A 22,250-nucleotide genomic window follows, 5' to 3' on the forward strand; every position below is an offset into this window, starting at 1 on the left:
CGGGGTGCGCGGAGGAGGGAGCGGCCGTGGGCTGCGGCGCCCGGCCCCGCGCCGGGGTGGGGGGCGCGGCCAATCGGGCGGCGGGCCCGGCGCGCGCGGAGCCAGGAGCCATGGAGGGAGGCGCGGCGCCCCGCCGCCCCTGACGCGCCGCTCCGTCCCGGTGGTCGGGGAGCGCGAGCCGCCCGGGCCCCGCGGCGCGGAGATGGGCAGGTCCGCCGCGCTCCTGCTCTGCCTGCTGGGCTGCCACGTCTGGAAGGCGGTGACCAAGACGCTGCGGGAGCCGGGCGCGGGAGCCCAAGGTCGGTGCGCGGCGGCGGGGCCCGGGAGGCGCAGGGCCGGGGCCGGCGGGCTTTTGTGTCGGCCGCGGGCCTGCCGCAGAGAAGGGGCGGGCGGGGACCTCCGGGCCGCATTGTGGCGGCGGCGGCCGGAGCCCGAGCTGCAGCCCCCGCCGCCGGGCCTGCACCCCCGCGCCGGTGCCCGAGGGGGCGGCGCCGCCCGGGGACGCCGGGGTGCCCGGGGCAGATGCTCCCCGGGGACCCGGCCCGGGGGCGGGAGAGACTGCGGGTGGCACCAGCTGTCGCTGCTTTGGGGAGCCGGTTTGGATGCACCCGAAGGTCCTTTCTTTTATACCGTGACACGGACACGCGGCTCTGGATCCTGGGGTGAAGGGGCTGTCTCGGGGTCGCCGCTGCCTGCGCCCTGTCGGGGCTCAGGGGCTGGAAGCCGGAGCACCCAGGCTGCGCTCGGCCCTTTTGTTGTGGTGGGCCACCGGGTGGCCGCCGACCCGGGGATGCCCCCTGCGCCCCAGGACCCCGGCATTTGCGGTCGCTGCTCGCCACCAGCCTGCCGCAGTTTGGGAAAGTTTCGGGGTCTCCTCCCCCTCCCCATCCGACGTCTTTAACAGGCCTTAAGAGATCTGCTTAGCGGCCCAAGAATCATCCCAAAGGGGAGAAAGAATGGGAACCGGGAGGCCCTAATCACTAAAAAAAAAAAAAAAAAAAAAATTCATTTCCAGGTCTGTATCTCGCCAGCTCATGCCTTTTGTTTAATCTTTGGCCTCTGCAGATCTGCTTTCCAGCCCTGGGAGTAATGTGGTCGCCTCTGAGAATGGCCACGAGCCTGGCTTTTGTTTTTAAAATAAGAATTTATTTGGGGGGACCCCGAACCTTCCTTTGCACGCGTTTGTGGGCACCAAATCCATTGCTTCTCTGCTGCTTCCCTTTTCAAAAGGGTGATTGAGCATCTGCATCCACCAGTGCTGGGCCTCTCCGAGGCCTCTGGGTCTCCCTCTGGGGAGTTGCCCTGTGGAACCCCCAGACTCCTTGCCCTTGTCCTTTTCTCCTCGAAAGGTGGGTGCCCTGCAAAGTCTGCTCTGCAGACTGAATGAGCTAGGATCTCCATCCCAGCTTCCTCTGGTTGGAAGTCTGCCTTTCCCCTTTCCTCAGGCTAACCCTACTCCCTTTTAAAATAAATATTCAGAGCTTCTGGTGTCCAGAGCTGAAACCCTGCATGGCCTCCCACTCCTGATTCCCTGACAGGGAAAAGCAGTGCTGCCCACAGTCTGCTGTGTTTAGTTTGCTACCTACACATTGCATTAAAGGTTCATCACTTGCGAAACCATTTGCCAACATCTTTTTCATGCATTGCTTTTTCTATTGCCAGAGTATACTATGAGCATTATGAATTGTGTATAAATTTAGTAATATATTATGGAAGGGGAATTATTGACTAGTGCAAAGACCCACATGTCTTTTCATGTAGGAAATGAATGGCTAGGACATTAGATCATCCGTGTTGAATTGTAGCCTAGTTCATTAATACCCTACAGCTATTTTAATGAATATGATATTGGCATTTAAACAAGGCCATTAGTTCCAAAGATACAGGTTGATTTTTTGTTGTGTGCTTGAAATAGGCAATATACAGAAACATTAAATTAATGCACTTAAAAAATAGGGGATGGCATGGCCTCGGTTGAAAAAAAAAAATGATGAAAAAGCCTGGTAGACTTAGGACCAGCACTACATTTTACAAGATATTGCTGCTGAATATCAGACCAGGTAGCTCTCAGAAATGGAATATTCTGTGAATTGAGTGAGAAATGGTCAACCTTGGAGGATATTTATGTCACAGTTAGGAGTATCTTAGAATATAGTGTGTCTTGAGTAGAAGACTGGTCTTGGAACTGCTTTCCTCCAGAATTATTTCCATGATCGGGTACGATGGCTTTTTAAAGAGTTGAGCCTAAAAGTCAGGCTCTCACTGTATGGTCACCAGGTTTAGAGCAAGCACTGTTTTTTAAGGGACTGGACACTTTCCTTTTGACATTCCATGGTAATCACCACCCATTGAGGTTCTTCAAACCATCTTGACACTTACACATTGTTTTCAAATTTATGTCTTCTTGATTCTCCCAGATCATATAAAAACATGAAGACAAATGCTCCTTCTGATTTTCCACAGCAGGTCGTAGATGTTTTACACATAGTAATGGGGAAGGGGTTGAAGATGTTAATGCATGTGCTATAGTGCAACATGTGGTCATCTTTGTTAGGTTGCATTTTAAGAAGAAAACTTCAATGTTTACCTTCTCTGAAGCCTAATTTACAAGAGTTTTGCTTTTATTGTAGAAACTTATTTGAATCACACATTGAATATACATTGTGCACACATAGATAGTGTGTACCAATAGGATTTAGAAACTACTTAGAAACTTAGAACATGCAAAAGTCATATACTATAGATTGCTAGAATTAGGTGATACTTTCTTTATTAAATAAATCCTTATTAAACTATCTGAGGAAACAGACATCTGCAAAGTTTCTTGGCATTAGTTTGCCATTTATATATTCAAGATAAAATTTGAGGTTTGGCTTCAAATTCTCCCTTCTTACTATTGCTGCTTTGAATTGGCAGAGGATTTTTGAATACCAACAGTTAATTGTAACTGCTTGGAATCAGAAGAGGAATTTAGAACACCAGCAGTTGTCACTGTGAGGCTTTTCTTTGATAACCATGAATTTGAACTTGTTCTAGCATATGATTGCATGTTTTTATTAAGTGTTTTTGTCTATAAACTACATATGAAGTGTTTATAGTACTTACTTTTTTTTCCACTGGGAAATCTGCAAAAACTTATTCCAAAATATTGACTAATTTGACTCTTTTGACCTCTACAAAATTGTGCATTAAGGCCAACTTGATTGGGGTGTGGGGAAGGGGGCCTCCTTGAAGAACGGTAAGCCATGCAGATACACTGTACAGAGATGTACTTCTGAGGCCCAGCAATCTCTTCATGTGCCAAAAGAAAGGTCAGAGCTAGGTTAAAGCCTTCGTGCTCAGACTGCCATTGTGTGATCTTCATTTTGCTGCTCATTATCTAATAATAAGGCATTTTGCAATGATGTGCTAACTTCTTGTTCATCTCAGAAAAGCTACAATCTGTCATAACATTTGAGGTGAGAGGTTGGCTTTCTTCTCTATAAGAAGTCCTATTCTTTGCCAGACTCAAATTTCGCTTAGAACACCATGATCAGCTGAGAGACCAGTGGAGGATCATCCAGCGAGCATGACTTATGCTGACGTTATATTAAGAACATAACATTTTAATACTATTCACGGGCTCCCAAGTCCCTGGAAACTGCTGGACTTGGACTTGCAGAGGCAGTTGGACTTCATTGCGAGTCAGGTGTGAGAACTTGGTATGGAAGCAACAGCAATGCCTAGAGAATTTCAGAATTTTAAATTACTCTATGAATTATTTTTGTATCCTATTTGCCCTTGCCCTATAATACTTTGTAACGTACAGTTTATTAGCTTAAAATCCTAGCCAAAAACAAGGAAATACTACATGGGTTTCTAAACTAATAGCTTTCAAATGAAAATACTTCCTAAGTTTTTTTTTTAAAAGATTTATTTACTTATGCATACAAGAACTGGGGTACAGGCCAGAGGTGTGGGGGTGGGGTGAGAGGATTCACCAGAGACAGAGTTGGGAACAGAACAGGCAGATCGAGGGAAATACACTGCTCACAGGAGCAGCGGGCGAGTCAGGAGGGGTCTGTTGGGCCATGTGGGTTGCTCCCTGGCCTGCCTGGGATCGAACTTGTGCTGCAGAGGCTGCAAACAGCTTCATAGGTTGCGTCTTAACCCCTTGCGCCACCGAGGAGACACACTTTCTAAGTTTTAATTAGCTCTTCATTTTTTAATAAATTACTGATATTTCTGTAAATCTAACTGGTCACTTTTATTATTGGCAGATACTAATTTACTGGCTTCGGTAGATTCTACTTACTAAAATAAGGAAATAAGTTGAACAGTATACTGGTATAAAACTGTACATTGATGGAAAAGTGACCAAAATAGCTCTGAAATCTAGATGGAATAATTTGTCCTGCAATAACTACCTTTTGTATTTTCCTTAATGTAGGGATAATATTGGATTACACTGTAGAAGTTATTTTAATTTTAAAAGATTTGTTTATTTATGCATACAAGGACTGGGGTACAGGCCAGAAGTACGGAGGTTGAGAGGACTCACCAGAGACAGAGTGGGGCGCAGAATGGGCTGATCTACTGAAATACACTGCTGAGGGGAGCAGTGGGCAAGATAGGAGAGGTCTGATGCGCCATGTGGGTAGCTCCCTGGCTGGGGATTGAACTCGTGCTGCAGAGGTTGCGGACAACTTCACTGTTTTGTGCTTAACCCCTTGCGCCACTGGGAAGGCCTGAAGTTATTTAAAAAAAAAAAAAAATTATTTTGTCACTATTGAACAAAACGATATTATTTGAGGACCTGCAGTTTTTAAGATGATTCACCTTTCCTCTGATCAAGCTTCTGTTTGAAATGATTTGCCAAATCCCCTTCCACGTGGATTCAGTCAGTATGCAGGCATTTGCTGTTTTGTCTTCCATTTACCCCTTACAGGATGTGTTAATCCATACAAATTCCAGTAATAAAACCCTTGTATGTGGATGACTCCAGGTTTTCTCTTGGCTTAAGCTGGTGCCCTAGTGTATTTCTTTCTATTCTACACACTACTAGGCTTCTCCACTTCAATACACCAAGTCTGCGTCAAACTCATCTACCAACCTCCTTCTCCAGCCAAGCATACCTTAGGTTCATTATCAACTAAACTCAGAATCTGTGTGTCCCCTTAGACTCTGTTTTCGCCCTGTTATCAGTACAGTGAGTAATTTTGCAGATGCATTTATATTAAGTGTCTTGAGATCAGGATAGCTGCATTTATTTAGCATAGGAAGGATCTTGGAGGTCAAATTTATACTTGTTCTGGAGACCAAGAAACCCAGGCTGAGAGAAGCAAAATGAGCTAAAGTAATGGTTCTTTCTAGCCACACAGTGCTTGGGGGTGTATTCTGCCTGATAGTAGGTAGAATAACGCCCCCCAGACATGTCCATGTCTGAGACCCTGGAACCTCTGAATATATTACTTTACTGGCAAAATAAATTTTGCAGAACTGATTAAAGAAGGATCTCCAGATGGGGAGATTACTCTAGATGATCTGGGTGGACACAGTATGAAAATCACAGGGATCCTTCTAAGAGGGAATCAGGAAGACCAGAGTTGGAGGAGGACATATGAAAGTCGAGCAGAGCTTCAGAATCAGAGGTTGAAGATGTTACACTGATGATTGTGAAGATGGAGGAAGGGGCCACACGCCAAGGAAAGCAGGCAGCCTCTAGAAGCTGGAAAAGGTGAGGAAATGGATTCTGGCCTAGAGCCCTCAGAGAGAATGCTGCCTTGCCAACACCTTGACTTGATTTGGGGCTTCTGACTTCCAGAACCTTAAGATAGTGCATTCATGTTGTTCTAAATCACTAAGTTATAGCAATTTATTGTATAGTAGCAAGAAAACTAACATAGACCATAACTAACATGGGCCATAACCCCCAAACTGCTGAAGATAACGTTTGGGGAGATGCATGGAGTTTTTGCATCTTTTAAAGACAATTCTTGTGTTAAATCAAATTGGAGCTATGTTGGGGATCCTTGGCAAACACCTGAAGGGCCTCCCACCACCTCTATCAAAATAATTTTTATTCCCTGTTGAGTTCAGTGATCTATAACTTTTGTTTATAAGCAAGGTGTATCAAGTCTTCCATGTCACTTCCAGAGTTGAAATTATTCACCAACTCCTGCCAAAAGCTACTTTTAGAAATCTTGCTTACTTTTCAACTTTTCCCTGGTTTTTTTGCTAGAACATGTCTATTGGCAACTAAATGTGATTTAAAAAATATGATTGGATGTCAATGTAGACAAGAATGCCTTTATGTCATAAAATGACAGGGACTCCCCAGCTTAGAACTGAGAACACCCCCTCTGATATTTCTCCACCTTTCTTAGGCAAATGAACCCCGCCAGCCTTCCAAACCATGTGGGTATTTGAAGATATCCCCCATGTAGGCAAAGGGCAGAAACTGTGTGGAGACCCCTGGATGATCCTTGACCCTGAGCCTGTTAGGGAATACAGAAAGAGTGAAATTTAGCATCTTGTGTAATTTCTATCTGACTGGGATCAAAAGCATTAAGTTCATCATAGCCCAGACGGGAGGCACATGCCACTGGGCAAATCCCAGAACAGTTAAAGGGATAGTAGAGTGGTGGAGTGGTGTGGGATGCGAACTTCATGGATTGGGACCAGGGTAATGAAGTGTCTTGGCACAAATCTGCCCCAGAGGAACTGAACTCAAAAAAGGACAGGGTTTTGATTTCAGGGATTTAGCCAAAAAGTAAACAAATAATGGAGAAAGGAGGGGAATCACTCAGTTATTTTAAGCCTGTTTTTTGCTAGAACATGTCTATTGGCAACTAAAAGACCTTTCCACATGTTAAACTATTGTATTTACCTTCCCAGTATCTTACAACCATGTATTCAGGCCAGTCTCTTCATTTTCACCACCATGCTTACTTGGCCCTCATGAATGTGGAATGACTTTCTGTCTGTTTTAGTCTCTTCTTCCTACCTAAGCTATCCCCATGCTATCCCTCTCCAACACTATTTTTTTCATATTTCTCTTCTGCAGAAAAACATTTAATATTTTCCAGTGAAATCTGAATTGCTAAATCTGGCTTACAATCTCCTTGGCTTTTCTCCTCTGCTTGTTCCAACTTTATCTCTAATTCCTCACCAGTTTAAGTCATCTTTTCTAGCTACAACATTTCATCTATCACCGCTGAAGAACTGCTGCATATCCTCATTTCTTCATCTACAGCTACGCTTCTCTTTTGTGCTCTTGCAAGCCTAGATATTCAGCATCTGCTCTGTGAAGACAGTATATACTAAATATTCCTGAGACAAAAAGAGATGGTGTGGAGGAGGATAATATACTTTGGGGCAAACTTGATTATTCAGAAGTTCTTACAATGTGATATTTTACAGTCTAACTCAAAAAGATATGGAAAACTAATAAAATAAGAAGGATATCACGAGAGCTCTTTTTTTCTAATTAGGCAGAAGTCTCTTGAGTAAGATAAAACCTTCTAAAGGATGACTAAAAGTCCATCTATGTCTGTGATGCTCATTTCAAGGATTTACACATGGTAGAACTTAGGAAGTTTGCTTTCAGAGAGCGTAATAAGCATGCGGAGGATCACTCAGTGCTCCTAAAAACTGTAGGTTAGATATGAGATATGGTGATCAAGTATTGAAGCAGGGACAGCATATATTGGATGTGGCTGTCACATTACTTAAATTGGATGGGGAAATACCATGATCAAATATGGATTTAATGTGTTCATCAAACAGTTTGAAACCTTCATTTTCCTTAAGACATATAAACACATACTCAGGTGTTAAAATTGGTAAGATCTTTTACACTGTGGAAAGTGGCAGATTACACAGGAAAAAGTGACAGGAAAAGATACCTTGGAAGTGAGTGTTGAGTATATAAGAAATTGTTTTGTTTTAAACTGTACCCCACAGGGATAGAGAAAGCATGAGTTTAATGAAGACAGACAGCTATTTCTAAGTCAGATGAACATTTCATTTGCTTAGTCTAACTTTTTTGACCTCTGAAATTGAGTAGAAAACATTTTTGGTTTTTATTATTGAGGGAAAGATTTTTAGTGTAAAATTAAAAGTAATTTTGACAGAGCTAACCTAAAGACACAGAACACTTAGATGAAAGCTGTCCTCAACCCATAGGTGTGTCATATCACCAAGGCTTTTGATATCTAAACAGTAATTAGTACAGTCTCAATGGACAAGGTTCACTGTCTTCTTTATAGTGGGAGAGTTTTTTTTTTTAAAGATTTATTCATTTATGCATACAAGAGCTGGGGTATAGGCCAGCAATGCGGGGTAGGGGGGAGTGAGAGGATTCACCAGAGACAGAGTGAGCAACAGAACAGGTGGACTGACTGAAATACACTGTTGAGGGGAGCAGTGGGTGAGACAGGAGAGGTCTGCTGCACCATGTGGGTAGCTCCCTGGCCGACCAGGGATCGAACTCGTGCAGCAGAGGCTGCGGATTGCTTCACAGTGCGGTGCTTAACCCCTTGTGCCACCAGGTTACTGTGGATGTGTTTTGGTTCCTTTGCGCCACAATTACACCCTGTATCTCTCCTCTCAGAGAGAAACTCAACACAAGAAGCATTTTTTTTTCTAATTGTATCATTTTTTATTGAAGTAAAATTGGTTTACAACACTGTATATGATTGAGAGGTATAGGTTCATACCTCTTCAGATATTTGTTAGCACACCACATACACCACCAACGCCCAGTAATCTTCCACCATAGTCCCTTGCTCTTTTCCATTTATTCCCCACCTCCACCCTGTCCTCACTCAATTCTGCAGTGAGATTTCTGGGTTTGTTTAGGTTTAGTTTTATCTGCTTCTTTGTTTTGTTTCTTTATAGTCTACATATGAGTGAAATCATCTAGTATTTATTTGTCTTTCTCCACCTGACTTATTTTGCTTATCATAATCCCCTCCAGTGTCATCCATGTTGTAAATGGCAAGATTTCCTTTTTTTAATAGCTGAGTAGTATTCTATTATGTATATGTACAACATCTTAATCCTCTCATCTGTCATTAAGCACTTAAGTTGTTCCCATAACTTTGCTATTGTAAACATTGCTGTCATCAACAGAGGAGTGCATGTATCCCTTTGAGTCAAGTTTTTGTATACTTCAGATAGATACCTAGGAGTGGGATTGCTCTTGTAGATTATTTTTAATAATTTCAGAAACCTCCATATTTTTTTCCGTAGGGGCTGGACAGGTCTACATTCCCACCAACAGTATAAGGGGTTCCTTTTTGTCCACATCTTGCCTACACTTTCTGTTTTAGTCTTTTTAACATGGGTAATTCTCACATGTGTGAGTAGAAACTCACTATGGTTTTGATATGCAGTTCCCTGATAAGTGATGGTGAACATTTTTTCATATTCCTGTTGGTCAAAGTTATCTTAATACAAGATTAGACGAGTACAGACTACGTGCTATGTGTGACTTGATTACCAAAGCAGCCAGGATGGTCTTGGGCTGTTCTGATGCACATGAAGTTTCTGGAATAGCTGATTTGGACGGGGACTGCTGTGTCATGTGCTGGTTTGCTCACACTTGGAGCCTTGTGTTTGATCCTAGATGCCAGATTGCTTGACCCTCTAGCACTCATTCAAAGGACAGCTCGAAATCAGGTCAGTTGACTTTGTGTGCCATGGTTATCCATCTCATGTGGTCACCCACCCATGATTCAGCTAAGTGCCGGCCTGGACCCCAGCCCTCCAGGAGAACCTCACCCTCCACGTTATCACAGGCTCAGCCTCAGAATTGCTGAACTGAATTAATCAGATAGAAGAGTTCCAGGCCTGTTGCTGACATTTCTGTTTTTAAACCTCAGCCAGCTAACTGGTTGGTTTCAAAGTATTATTTGTAAAGAATGGTCAGTGACAGGATATTTCATCTAGACCAAAAAAAAAAAAAAAAAAGCTATAGGAAGACATGTAAGAAACTTCAAATATTTTAAGGGCCTTTGCATTAGTTTTCCATCTCTACCTTCACAGCACATAGTGACTTGAAGTAGTACCCATCATACAGTTTCCATGGATGGGAAAGTTTAAGCATAGCACAACTCAGCTGAATCACTGCTTGGGTTTCCTGAGGCCAACATCAAAGCGTCAGCAGGCTGTGCTCCTTTTTGGAAGCTTCCAGTCTCTTTCAAGTGGTCAGAATTCAGTTTCTTGAAGACAGTGGGCTGGATTCCCTGTCTCTTTGCTGGTTGACATCTAGGAGCCTTTCTTTGCTTGTTAAGGTCACCTGCATTAATTTGACACCTGTCCCTTTCATTGCTAAGCCAGCAAATAGCACATGGAGTCCTTATATTACATTCTTCAGCGCTTTGACTCTTGGACCATAACCAGACAAAGCTCTCTCCTTCAAGGGCTCATACAATTAGATGGACTTGCCAGATAATCCAGGAAAATTCCCTTTTTTAAAGTCTATAACCTTAATTACCTCTGCAGTTCCTTTTGCCATTTAATGTAATATATTCTCAGGTTGTAGGTGTGAGGGCATGGACATCTTTGGGGTCACTCATTCTGCTTACCACACTGTAATATATAGTCTGGGTCACCCCATCTCCCTCCAGTGTGCAGAGGCGAAGAGGAGGGGATTTCTCAGCCATTGGAATGTTGAAGAGCTAAAGGTGTTCTGGACAGGTCTTGAAAAGTATTCTGTCTCTTCCCTCCCTGGGATGAGAACTCTGGCATGGACTTGTATTTGAGGAAAACCTAGGACAGCTTATGCAGTCCCTCCAGTGCTTGAAAATTGAGATTATGGTGAGTTCTGCGTAAACCGCATAAGCCCTTGAGATATTTGAGGTTCTCTACAAGTCTTCTTGATCTTTTTAAAAAGAGGTTCTGAGTTTTTGTATTTTGAGCCTGAGGACCTGAAAGGGAACTTTATTTTGGTAATGGTGATTTACTAAATTCCTTGAATGGTAACAATATATATCTTGGTTATACTAGATGTCAACTTAATGTAATAATGATGGGCAGTCTCAGCTTCATTCACCCAGACATGAAAAAATTGTAATGATGATTAGAGAACCTGCACTGGGTGCTTATTGCATGCCAGGCACAATGCTAAATACCTGACTGGAATATTTTATTTATTCTTCACATCAGTGCTGTGAGGTGTAAATATTCTCTTTGTAGAAGAGGAATGTGAGGCATAAGGAAGTTAAACCACCTTCCTAAACACACAGGGAGGACCCTGCCACTTACCCGGCACTTCACCCGCAGATGGAGCAGCTTTGTGATCTGGGGGATTAAATTCTAATTTTACATGATTTTCGTCTTCATGGCATTTTACCAATATAAATAAGGGGCTCTTAATAAGCTTGGTTATTTTTATAAAAAAGACTAAACGTACCTTTGTTTGGCCCTTGTTTACCTTTGGACCTTGGGGAGCCAAGCTTGAACAGTTATTCACTCAGCAGTTCCTCAGAACAAAGCTATGTGCCTGGTGTTATGTGGACTCCAGATGTAGGATCGATAAGAAGTTTGCACAAATAGCTCATGAGCCCTTGAGGGAGGTCCAGTACAGCAGGGTGGGATTTGGGGTTACACCCATTTGGGCTTCAGAGAATCTTCTGGCTTGTGTTCAGAGCCCATTAGTGTTTGGCAAACTGTTTATATAACTAGGGAAACTTGTTTGAACCCAACCATTGGAGAGTTGGTAGTAGGAAAGGATGTGGTTATTGTAAAACAGTCCTTTAGGTATGTGTGCATCTGTGAAGCATAATGAGATGTCCTTTTTCTCTTTTGGCACCAAGTGAGGGCTTTATCCACTCTGACGTAAGTGTGAAATACCTGTATTGATTTGGTGTTTGAACTTACTTGCAAAAGTTTAATCTTTTTCACTCTTAAGGAAAAAAAGCTTCATAGTTCCTCTTTGCTAATACATTAATTTTAAGATGGCATTACTATGGAATTAGGACAGATTCTTTCCAACTTACTTCATGAAAACTCTTGGCCGTACCAAAAAATTGAAAGAATTTCAGTGTCTCCACATACTCATCACTTAGAGTCTGCAACAAACATTTTACTATACTTTCTTTATTATCTATCAACGTGTTCATCCTCTATCTATCCATTAATCTATTTTTAATGCATTTTAAATTGTGCCTCAGATATAAATGTCCTTTGCTCCAAGTACTGCAGCAGGCATCTCATTAACTAGTGTTCAATATTTGTTCATGTTTTTTTTTTCTCTCATAGAAAGTGTGTATAAAAGGGAATACGCAAATCTTGGGTCAACATATGCATACACTTGTGTAACCCAAATCCCATCATGATACAAAATATTACCATCACCCCAGAAAGTTTTCTCATGCCCCTTCTCAGAAATCCCACTCCAACCCTTTAAGGATAACCACTATTCTAATTCTTTCCTCCATCATTCTGTTTTTTGCCTGTTCTAAGAATTATGGAAATGGAATCATACAGTATGTGCTTCCTTATTCACTAGGACAATTTTTGAAATCCATTTATACTGTTGCTTTTCTCAATAGGTTGGTTCTTTTTATTGTTTTCTACTATGTGAATATTCTAAGTTTATGTATCTATTCTCCTATTGTTAAGCATAAAAGTTGGTCCTGGCTTTTGTTATTGTAAATATAATTCTTTTTTTTTCTAAGTTTTTTTTTAAGATTTTTAAATTTAATTTATTTATACAACTAATGGGTAAAGTCAGAAGCGCGGGAGGGTGAGAGAATTCACCAGAGCCAGAGCGGGGAACAGAACAGACAGACTGACGAAATACACTGCTAGGGGAGCAGCGGGCGGCAGGAGAGGTCTGCGCGCCATGTGGGACCCTCGCCCAGTGGCCGGGGATCGAACCGGCGTTGCAGAAGCTGCGGGCAGCTTCGCAACCCAGCGCTCAACCGCTGCGCCACCGGAGAGGCCCTGTAAATATAATTCTTATACCATTATATTCTGTGGATATAGGTATTCATTGTTCTTGGGAATATACTGAAGAATAGAATTGCTGAGTTATAGAGCAAGCAAATGTCTAGTTTCCTAAGAAACTACTAGACCTTTTCCCAAATTGATTGTAACTTTCCATACTCCCACCAAGAAATATGTGAGAATTATCAACAATTGGTGGTGTTAGTGTTTTTCATTTTAGCCATTTTCGTGGGCAGATTTAAATATTTTAGATAGGTAAGTAGATAGGTAGGTAGGTAGAAAGATAAATATGTAGATGCAAAGAGATAGGTAATATAGTACATACATTTTGTTTCACAGATATAAAGGGCTTTGGTTTCTGAAGTGTGTGAAGCACTTTTAGGTACCAGTATTGAGATTTCACCATTATGTTTGTTTAATTTCAACAGTATGTTCATACGGACTTTTTTTTTTACATTTTATTATTAAAGCCCATCACTTGGCCAGGTTGTCTCTCAATGAAGATCCATCTGATTGTGTAGATATATTTTATATATGCGTGGCGTGTACCTCCATGTGCGAGTTTATGAGGGTGGAAAAGAAACGGGAAAGATTAAAATAACCCAGATTTTAGCATTTGCTATTCATGCAAAGCTAGAGTTTATATAGTACTGTTTTAATGGCTGTTCTCCTCTTTAAAGAAAACCCAAATGTATTAATGCAAGTTGTAATGTGCACTACCTCAAACAAGTGCCTAGATCTCCTCGTGACTGTGCAACTTCTAGGATTTACTTGGACACTTCATTAGCCCTTTTGAGTCATAGTGTATTATGTCAATTCCTCAAGGTTTTCTAATAGTTATTATTTTAAAGTTCAGATACAGTTATAAACATATGTATAACTGAAGTCAGGAAATTTGAATCAGTGTTTAACATATCAGAAGATGGTTTCTAAGACCAGTAAAAAGTGAAATCTCTTGAAATTTTAAGGACCGAGTATTGGAAAATTAGGTATGATCATTTCCTTATCTCCTCTGCTTATGTCATAAGCCTCTTGTCTGTTGACAAGTTTCAGTGATAGGAGTATTAGTCTAATTGCAGTATCTGTTGTATAGTAAAAGTTTAGGCTAGAGCACTTTCTAGTTCCAGGTGACTGTTTCAGATGGCGCCTCAGCCCATGTGGTCTCTGTGGGAGGTGCTGGTGGAAAAAGACCTCGTCTATTAGACACAGTGTTTCCCAGGACCCTTCCTGAGATGTGTAGGGAGACAGTCGCCAGCTTCTGTGCTCTCAAGGCCACTGCCTTCTTTAATTCTTTTTAGAACTCTCAGAGAGTGGGAAGGGACAGAGAACCAAAGGCAGCAAGGGTTTATGGTTGCTGCTGTTGAGTGATGACAGCCAACTTGGTGATTGTCCATGCTGTCAGATGTGGGTTGACGCTCACTTGGGTCCACTCCATTCTCCTGCTCAGAAGACACACCTGTGCTGCCCTAGAAGTGACTTTTACAAGGACGATGCATGGTGTTGGCTAACTCATTCATTCTGAGTGGCCACGTGACATGTTAGAACTACACGTTTGTACTTCAAATACAGATGTAGGTCCCCGTGCAGGCCTCAGGGAGCTGAGCCATTCCAGAGGTGTGCTGGGGTTTTTGTCTTAGGCCTTCCATTTCTATTTCTGTTATAGTCTCTCCTAATTTATTCTATTTCAGAGCCACTTGATTTTTAGAAACCGTATCCACACAAAGAACAGTGCGGTCTGTATAGTTTTCCTGCTGAATATACTGTTGTCCTTTTAACAACGGTCATTTTCCTCTTGCCCTTTCCCTGGCCTCTTTGGACTTCTGCAGAGATGATTAGTGGTATAAGTATGCCTTCTGTTGTATATTAAAATGGAGATTTTGTAAAAGGAGAGGGATTTTTCTGAATGAGAACATTTTTTGTGTCGATGCTCATGAGATGTTTGTTGGGTCTGATTTCTGAACGTGGACTCTCAGAAACTGAATATATTCATTTCTCATGTGACCAAGTCATCCTCCAGGAACTGCTGACTAATCTGTTAGTGTGTGATTAGTTTTCTGATAGTAAGGAAATCTGTGATAGAAAATAATGGCACTAGGTAAATACAAGTCTGTTGTTCCAAATAGTATAGCTCAAAAAAAACAGTAACTGCTTCCTATGCATGACATAGAAGAAATGACTTATATTTAATGTCATTTGATTACTTAAAATATTCCCACCTAGTCGGAGGTTGGAGGTGATTGGTTTTGGTTGCTTTCTTTGAAAGAAGGGTTGTTACTTTTTGCTCTGCTGATCGATCATTCTTTGTTACCTGCCATCTGCTGTACATGTTTTTGAATGTGCAATAAGGCATATGGGAAAGGGATAGAAAAGTTAATGCATTCAACTGGTGAGGGTGAGGATACTGTCTGCTGTCTGGGCAATTTTGCAGCCCATCTGTTGGAGCACAGGGGGCCCTTGTAAAATGTCGCTTTGCTCTCCAGACTCTGTGTGCGAGAGCCCCTCTGTCCTTTGAATGACCACATGTTACTTGAATGGCCATAGCAAAATGAAGTTTCTCCTTCCTAGAGGACTTCACTTGGCACACAGTGCATATACTCAGTACACGGTTTTATGCATACATTTTTTTTTCTTTTACTATAAACTCAAAGACTGCCTATGATATTAAACTCAGAAAGTGATCCCTTTTGCTCATTTTCCCCTTGGCAGAGAAAACTGTTAAAATGGCCTTTAATGCAAACTTTCTATTTTCTTTAGAATTGATTATTGTGCTCTAATTGGGTTTTTTGGTTGGATTTAAAACTGATAAAAGGCTTCTCTGTGTATTTTCCTTTTTTGAAAGTTTTTTTTTTATTGTCTTGAACCTTATTTGCTTTTTCAAATTAAAAAAAAAAAACACTGCATAGAATGATTTTTTTCAGTGCCTTGATGGAAATCTATTAGATGTCACATTAAATATTAAACTTAGGCATTCTAAATCAATACACATTAGAGTGCTACACAAGTGCTAAGTAAATACAAGAAAGGAATACTGGCTTTCAGATCAGGGGTATTGTTTATGTGCACTCATCAGATGACATTTTGTTAATTGGGCAGGGCTGATTATATCTTCCCTTTTCTCAATTCAGAATCCTAAGAGAGATGATTACACAAAAGAGTGGGGCAAGACTTGAAGTTGGACACTTCTTAACCTTGTCTTCCTGTTCTGCTTTATGGCTGATGAGACACTCTTACCCAGCTACCCACCCACACATCCATCTACTTATCCACTTATCCCTCCACCCTCCCATCTGCCCATCAACCTGCCACCCATTCATCCATCCGCGCACACACACCTTTCCATCCACTCACCTACCCAACTACCCTTCTATCCGCCTACCCATCCATCATTCATTTATCCAACCAAGAGTCTTTTTTCCTTACCTTTTACCACCAAAATGTTGATATTATTACCTTAAATTTGCATGATCCATTATAGATTTTCAAGTGCTTTCACATCCATTATCTATTTAGCTCTTCATAATCCTGAGAGGTAGTCAGGAGAGATAATATTCCTTTTTTTTACATGAAACAAAGCTGACTTGCAATCTGGCTGGTGAGCGAGGAGGCGGTCATCCCACACAAACTCCTTTTTTCTGCTCTTTACTTGTCTCTCTCCGTTGCTTTAGGCACTCACACTCTCTCTTCAGGTGTGCTTTCTGCACAGAGACTGTCCAATCTGAGCTACCAGTTCCAGGCATCCTTCACATAGTCATCATGAAGTAGGCATTATCAGTCATTGCTTATGGGCCCAGGCTCTGGGGAACCAAAGATAATTAAGACCTAGCCTGGGCTTTTCAGGAACTCAGGTTCCTCTGGGGGAAGCATAGATAAACAAAAAGCCCTGTAGGTAAGAGCAAAGTCTGTATGGGTACAGAGGAGGGAATCACTAATTGGGTAGTCAGGGAGGCTTTGCAGGGAAATAACTTTTGAGCTGGGGTTTAAAGGCTAACGATTAATCATATAGAAAAGGGGGGGGGGAAGGCACTCCCTGGGCCTCACTGCTATCACTGAGAATTGTAACTTTTGGGGGGTAGGGGTGGATTAGAAGGGAATAATGACATCATTCCAAACCAGGCCTCCTGAGTTTCTAAAGCATTTGAAAAGGAACCTATTTTTTGTTTTTTGGCAAAATTATCCGTGGAATTACTGAGCCTGTGAGTAAATGCAGTTATGGGTATTATTTTTTCTAATTCTATGAACTGGTTCTGTCTTCCTTTTAAGTTATTAGATTGTATGCACCATTTATTATGCTGCAAGATTGGTTAATCTTCCACCAGATATTCCAACATCAAAGGATCTGGCTTTTACAGCATCTTTGCTCAACCAGAGCCTCCTCTGCTAATCTCATGACATTTATTTAGAACACAGTTAGTCATCCTTGTTACTGATCTCCTTTACTTTTTTCCCTCATTCTTGTGCTTATTTGTCAATTAAGTTAATGGAAAGTGTCCACATCACAGCAACCAAAAGGGTACAGGAAGTTCAGCGTCTTTAAAGTCATTTTCAGCAATACAAAGAGTCTTTGAAAATAACCACCACATCTTAGTTTATATAAGTTTATTGAATATGCAGTGTTTATCTTCTCCAGGTCCTTATAGTGTTCAAGATAAGGGAGCTGATGATATCATAGTGATGGGATGGAAGCAATTTAGTTCCAAGAGGAAAAGGTCTGTCAAACATGGAAGCCACCATGGAGACAACTTACTGCGAGTGTCTGCTTGGCAATCAGGACAAGAAGTTCCTTTATCTTGCCTTTGTAGGAATTGAAAAAGAAGGAGCAGAGTGTTGTTGGGGGGAAGCTAGCTGTAAGTGCTATTCATTTATTCACTCATTCACGGATATTTATTGAACCCCTCTTGCTATTTGTCAGGCAGTATGAAGTAGATTCATGACCTCCACTCTTGCAGAGTGGACAATTTAGTGGATACGATTAACTGTTCACTTGCGAGGTCTGCTATTCCAGATAGAAATGTGTGTGTAGGTCTATTGGAGAACATCTGTCTATATAGTGATTTGTGCATACAATCTTATTTTGTGATTTATAAGACACCAGCCCTCATAAAGGGCTTTGTGTAGTTCTAGTTACATGTCATTTTTCTAGATAAAGTTCTAAGCGATGCCCTAACTCACTGTGAAAATACAGGCTTGCTAATGCGTCAATAAACAGGTCTCAAAAAAGAAAAAACTGTGTAATCCTATCTAACATTGAATGTCAAAAATATTTCCATTTCCTCCTGCCCATTACTGTACATAATTCAATATTGGCTATTCTTTGAAAAATTAAGGCTTATGGATAAAGAAAAGGAAAACAGCTGTATTACTTTAAAGAAAAAGTAATAATACCAGAAAATATATGGTGAAATGTAATCTAATACATTATTAATGTAATCTAAGTAATCTAAGTAGTGCTTGATAACTTCCAGAGGCCCCTTGCATTTGGGGTGACAGTGCAGAAAGCCAGCCAGCCAGTCTTATTCTTCTAACCACTGCTTCCCAAACCTCAGTGTGGGTTTGAATCACCTGTGGATCATATGCACCTACTGGTTCTGAAGACTCAGTGTGACCCCTAAATTGCCACAGCAATTGCTGCTGACGGATGAACTACCTTGAAATGGGGGTGTTCTCCCCTGCCCATCAGGCCCTAATGTTAGAGACACACTGAGGCTGTCTTGAGAAACAGTCCAGCCAATCTGGCTACTTTCATAGCCCCTGTATTCTCTGCTTCTGCTCCTGCCAACAGATAAACAGGACGCTACTTTTTCCTTAGATTTTTAACTTCCCAGTTTAAGAAAATTTCCTAGAAAATTCTTGACCTAGTGTAAGCCTCCCATCAAAAGAGATAGCTTAGTTCATTCAAGTGTTGGGGTAGAACACAAAGGGGGTAGAAACACAAAGGGATGCGGTATATTTTCCTAGGTATCATTGGTCAATAAAATATTCATTGATTATAGGAATTCGATGTGCATAATAAAAACTCACCATAGCTTGTAGTGAACCTAATTGTGGACTTCCGTTAGGTTATCTTTAATCTGCCTTTAGTCCCCTATAATTATACAACATGTATTTCCAACCTATGAAAATTATTTAGGAGGGCAACAGAAATGCCTACAATGACATCGATCCGGTTTGTGCTTGATGTTGAACTACCTTTTTATGTTCTTTAAACAGGGTGCAACCATTATAAACTGTAAACCTTGGCACATTCTTACTGGTTTTATGTAGTATGGTTTTTAGTATTACATAAATGGCATTTTTGAGTAAGTCATTTATTGCCTACTATTTGGGGCTTGTTTTAAGAAATAATAGTTGACTATTGCTACTCAGAGATGTAGAGTATTTGTTTGTCCCCCACCCATTGCCTTTTTTCCTCTCTTTTTTTAAGGACTAAGGAATGGCTAGATCTTTGAGTTGCTTTATTCAAAAGTCATAGTTTTTCCACCACACCCATATAATAGTGGAAGCCCTGTCAGCTGCTGCTGGCTGTGATTTCTTCTTCGTACCTATGTAGCAGGTGGTTCTGGCACTGCTGAGACAGCAGAATTCTGGAGTGACCTTTCAGTAATTTATCTCCCTAGAGATTCCTGGCTGCCTGCAGAGTCCCAAGAGATCTTAGAGGAGCCAATAGAATGTGGTTTTTTGATGAGATGTGTGGGCACTTGTCTTTCCAGCTCAGTGGGTTTATTTTATTTTGTGTTTTTAACTGGAGTGGACTAAGATTTGGTCTCCTAATCCCTTATCTCTTGAAATGTTCATGTCCTCACCTTCAGTAGAAGTATCACTCACCTAGATAAAGCAAGGGCACTCAGGGGTGGGCAGGGCTCATTCCTGTTGTAGGGAATCTGGAGCTTGTGGAGGGAACACAAGGGAGAGGGGGGGTGAGAAAAGTCACCCCATCGTCCTTGTGCCCAGCTTTCCAATTTTCAACCAGGAGCTGTGTTATCTCCCTGTCTATAACCCATGTCTTCACTTAATGCAGATCTGAGGCCTCTCTCACCATGTGAGATGCACCCCCTTTCACCTCACAGATCCCCTCAAATTTCATTTCTTCCATTCCACTCCAGAAAAGCTGCTCTCCACACTCAGTCTCACCCCTAAATTCATCCCTTAGCCTTTTTGCTCTCTGTCTTGGTTGATCCTGGAACCCTGTACCCCCCAGGTCTGTGACAATATCTCTGTCTTCCATGACAGTAGCCGCTCCTGGCTGATTTTCAGCTACGGCTGCCCTTTCATAGTCTCCTTTGAATATGTCCTGATCTCCAATTCCCCTTGAGAGGAAGATGTAGACAAGGGCTTTACCTCTGAACCCCCAGAACATCCTGTTTACACTGGGACTTCAGTTTCCAGCCATCTTCTTGGTGGACTCCAGGTCTCCATCCCCAGTTCAGAGCCCTCTACTCCCCCTCTCCCCCAAAACACCACCCTGGACCTCAGAAGTGTGTTGGATGACCGTACACATGGAGTCCCACATGCTCACCTTCCTGCACCCTGGCACAAGCCGCTCCTTCTGAATGGAATTATTTTGCCTGATTAACTCTTACTCTTCCTTAAGAAACAGGTGTTGCCCACTTTGACAAACCATCTTCAGTCTCCTGTTCCCTCCTTAGGTTTGTGTTTTGCTGTGATTCAAAAATTGGAATGCTTCTGTGTTCTAGACACTGTTCTAGGTACTGAGGGCACAGCAGGAAGTCTCCCAAACCCTTACCACCCAGTACCGAGCAGTTGTGCTATAATATCCATAGTACATTGTCTGTCTTGAGCCAGAGTCACATCTCTGCCATCTGGTCCACAGTCAGTGTTCGCTGAACGAGCAGACTCGGTGATGCCCATTTTTTCCCCCAGCTCTACTGTATGTCTTTCCTCCAACTCTCACAGAGCAAAAACAGGAAATAGAACTTCATAATTACAAGATTAGCCAGATAAAATTTCATCACTGGTTCTGATTTCTACATATAGCTTGTTGAAGTTTTTTTTGTGTGAGTTGATGCAAAGTGGGACTAGAATGCCTCCTTTGTTTGATAAATTTGCTCAGCTGCAGCCAACAACAAAAGTTTCACTTCTGATGTGGCCTTTGTTCAGAGCTGAAGAGTTCAGTTCTTTGAAAAGTCAATGTGAGAGGAATATTCTGCTTATTCTTAGATAGTCCCTGTGCCTGTGAATAAATAACAGAGCAGTTTGTTGGGGTATAAACACAGGATTTTCAAATGTTTTTATCTTGTAGCACTATCATTCTTTTCTCCTGAAACAAAACAACTCAGCTAGACATTTTACTTGGTGACTATTAACCAGTAGATTTGCCAGATATAATACAGGACACACAGTTAAAGCTGTTTTTCAGATCAACAGCGAATTAAGTTTTGAGTAGAAGTTTGTCCAAATATTTTATGGGACATAATGACACGAAAAAATTAACTACTTGTTCATCTGAGATTCAAATGAAACTGTGCATCCTGCACTTTTATCTGCTAAGGTTGATAACCCTTGTAACTGGCAGAAAGCAGTTGCATTTTTAGCTCTCATTTTCGGTCATCTGATGTTTCGAGGGAAATCCCAGTATTTGGTAAAAGCTGCTGCCTTTGCTAACTAATCCCAGCCCCACTTAGAGTGCACTTATCTACCATCCTCCGGACTCACAGGAGCCTCATCGCTCCCCCTTCCACTGCAGGTGGGATGCTCTGTGTCCCAGCCTGTACAGCCAGAAGGTGAGATCACAATGGCAACCCTGCTATAGAGCTGGGAATCGTCTGATGTCTAAATATCAGTTAGTTCAGCAGTGATTTAAGTATGCCATTTGTGAGGCAGAAGAAAGGTGAGCTTGTCCCCCTTAAGACGCCCACAGTTTGGGGAATATGAAAAGCCTTCCCAGGGGGACTGAACCCCTGGGGGCATTATCATACCCAGGAGCATTTTACTCTCCAACCCTCTCTTCCAGGACACACCCGAGAGAGTCTGAGTGAAGGATCTGGTGGGCCTGAGGACAAAGTATTCCACCAAGGTTGAGACCTACTGAGATTTCAGTATCATGTATTGTTCCGCAGTCTTCTTGGAGTGCCAGTGTGGAGGAAGAGTGTTGGCAGAACAAAGCTGACAGAACCTTGTTTACAGGTTATGCAAGTTTAATTCTGGGCATGACTCACAGACGGGGCTCCAGTATTACTTTCGGTAGTCACCAAAATGATCAGAAACCCATGTGTGTGCCAACTGCGTTTTAGAAATAATTGTGATCAGTGGAACTTGAGAAGGTCAGACTTGGCACCACAGAGTGTCTCAAACTGCAG

General features: G+C 41.9%; 1 protein-coding gene across 2 annotated transcripts in view; it reads left to right on the forward strand.

The window, feature by feature from the left end:
* Positions 1–202: 202 nt before the first annotated feature.
* Positions 203–22,250, forward strand: part of FAM171A1 (family with sequence similarity 171 member A1) — a gene marked incomplete at both ends in the record, with an annotated part of 114,564 nt that continues 92,516 nt past the window's right edge. The window contains one exon of one of the 2 annotated variants that reach the window (XM_084253489.1): positions 203–299. In XM_084253489.1, coding sequence (XP_084109615.1) covers positions 203–299 — 97 coding nt within the window. The remainder of the gene's footprint in view (positions 300–22,250) is intronic. The other variant, XM_084253490.1, reaches the window with a different exon arrangement.

The sequence above is a fragment of the Talpa europaea genome (assembly GCF_964194135.1).
Source record: "Talpa europaea genome assembly, chromosome: 14".
NCBI classification, from domain to species: Eukaryota; Metazoa; Chordata; class Mammalia; order Eulipotyphla; family Talpidae; genus Talpa; species Talpa europaea.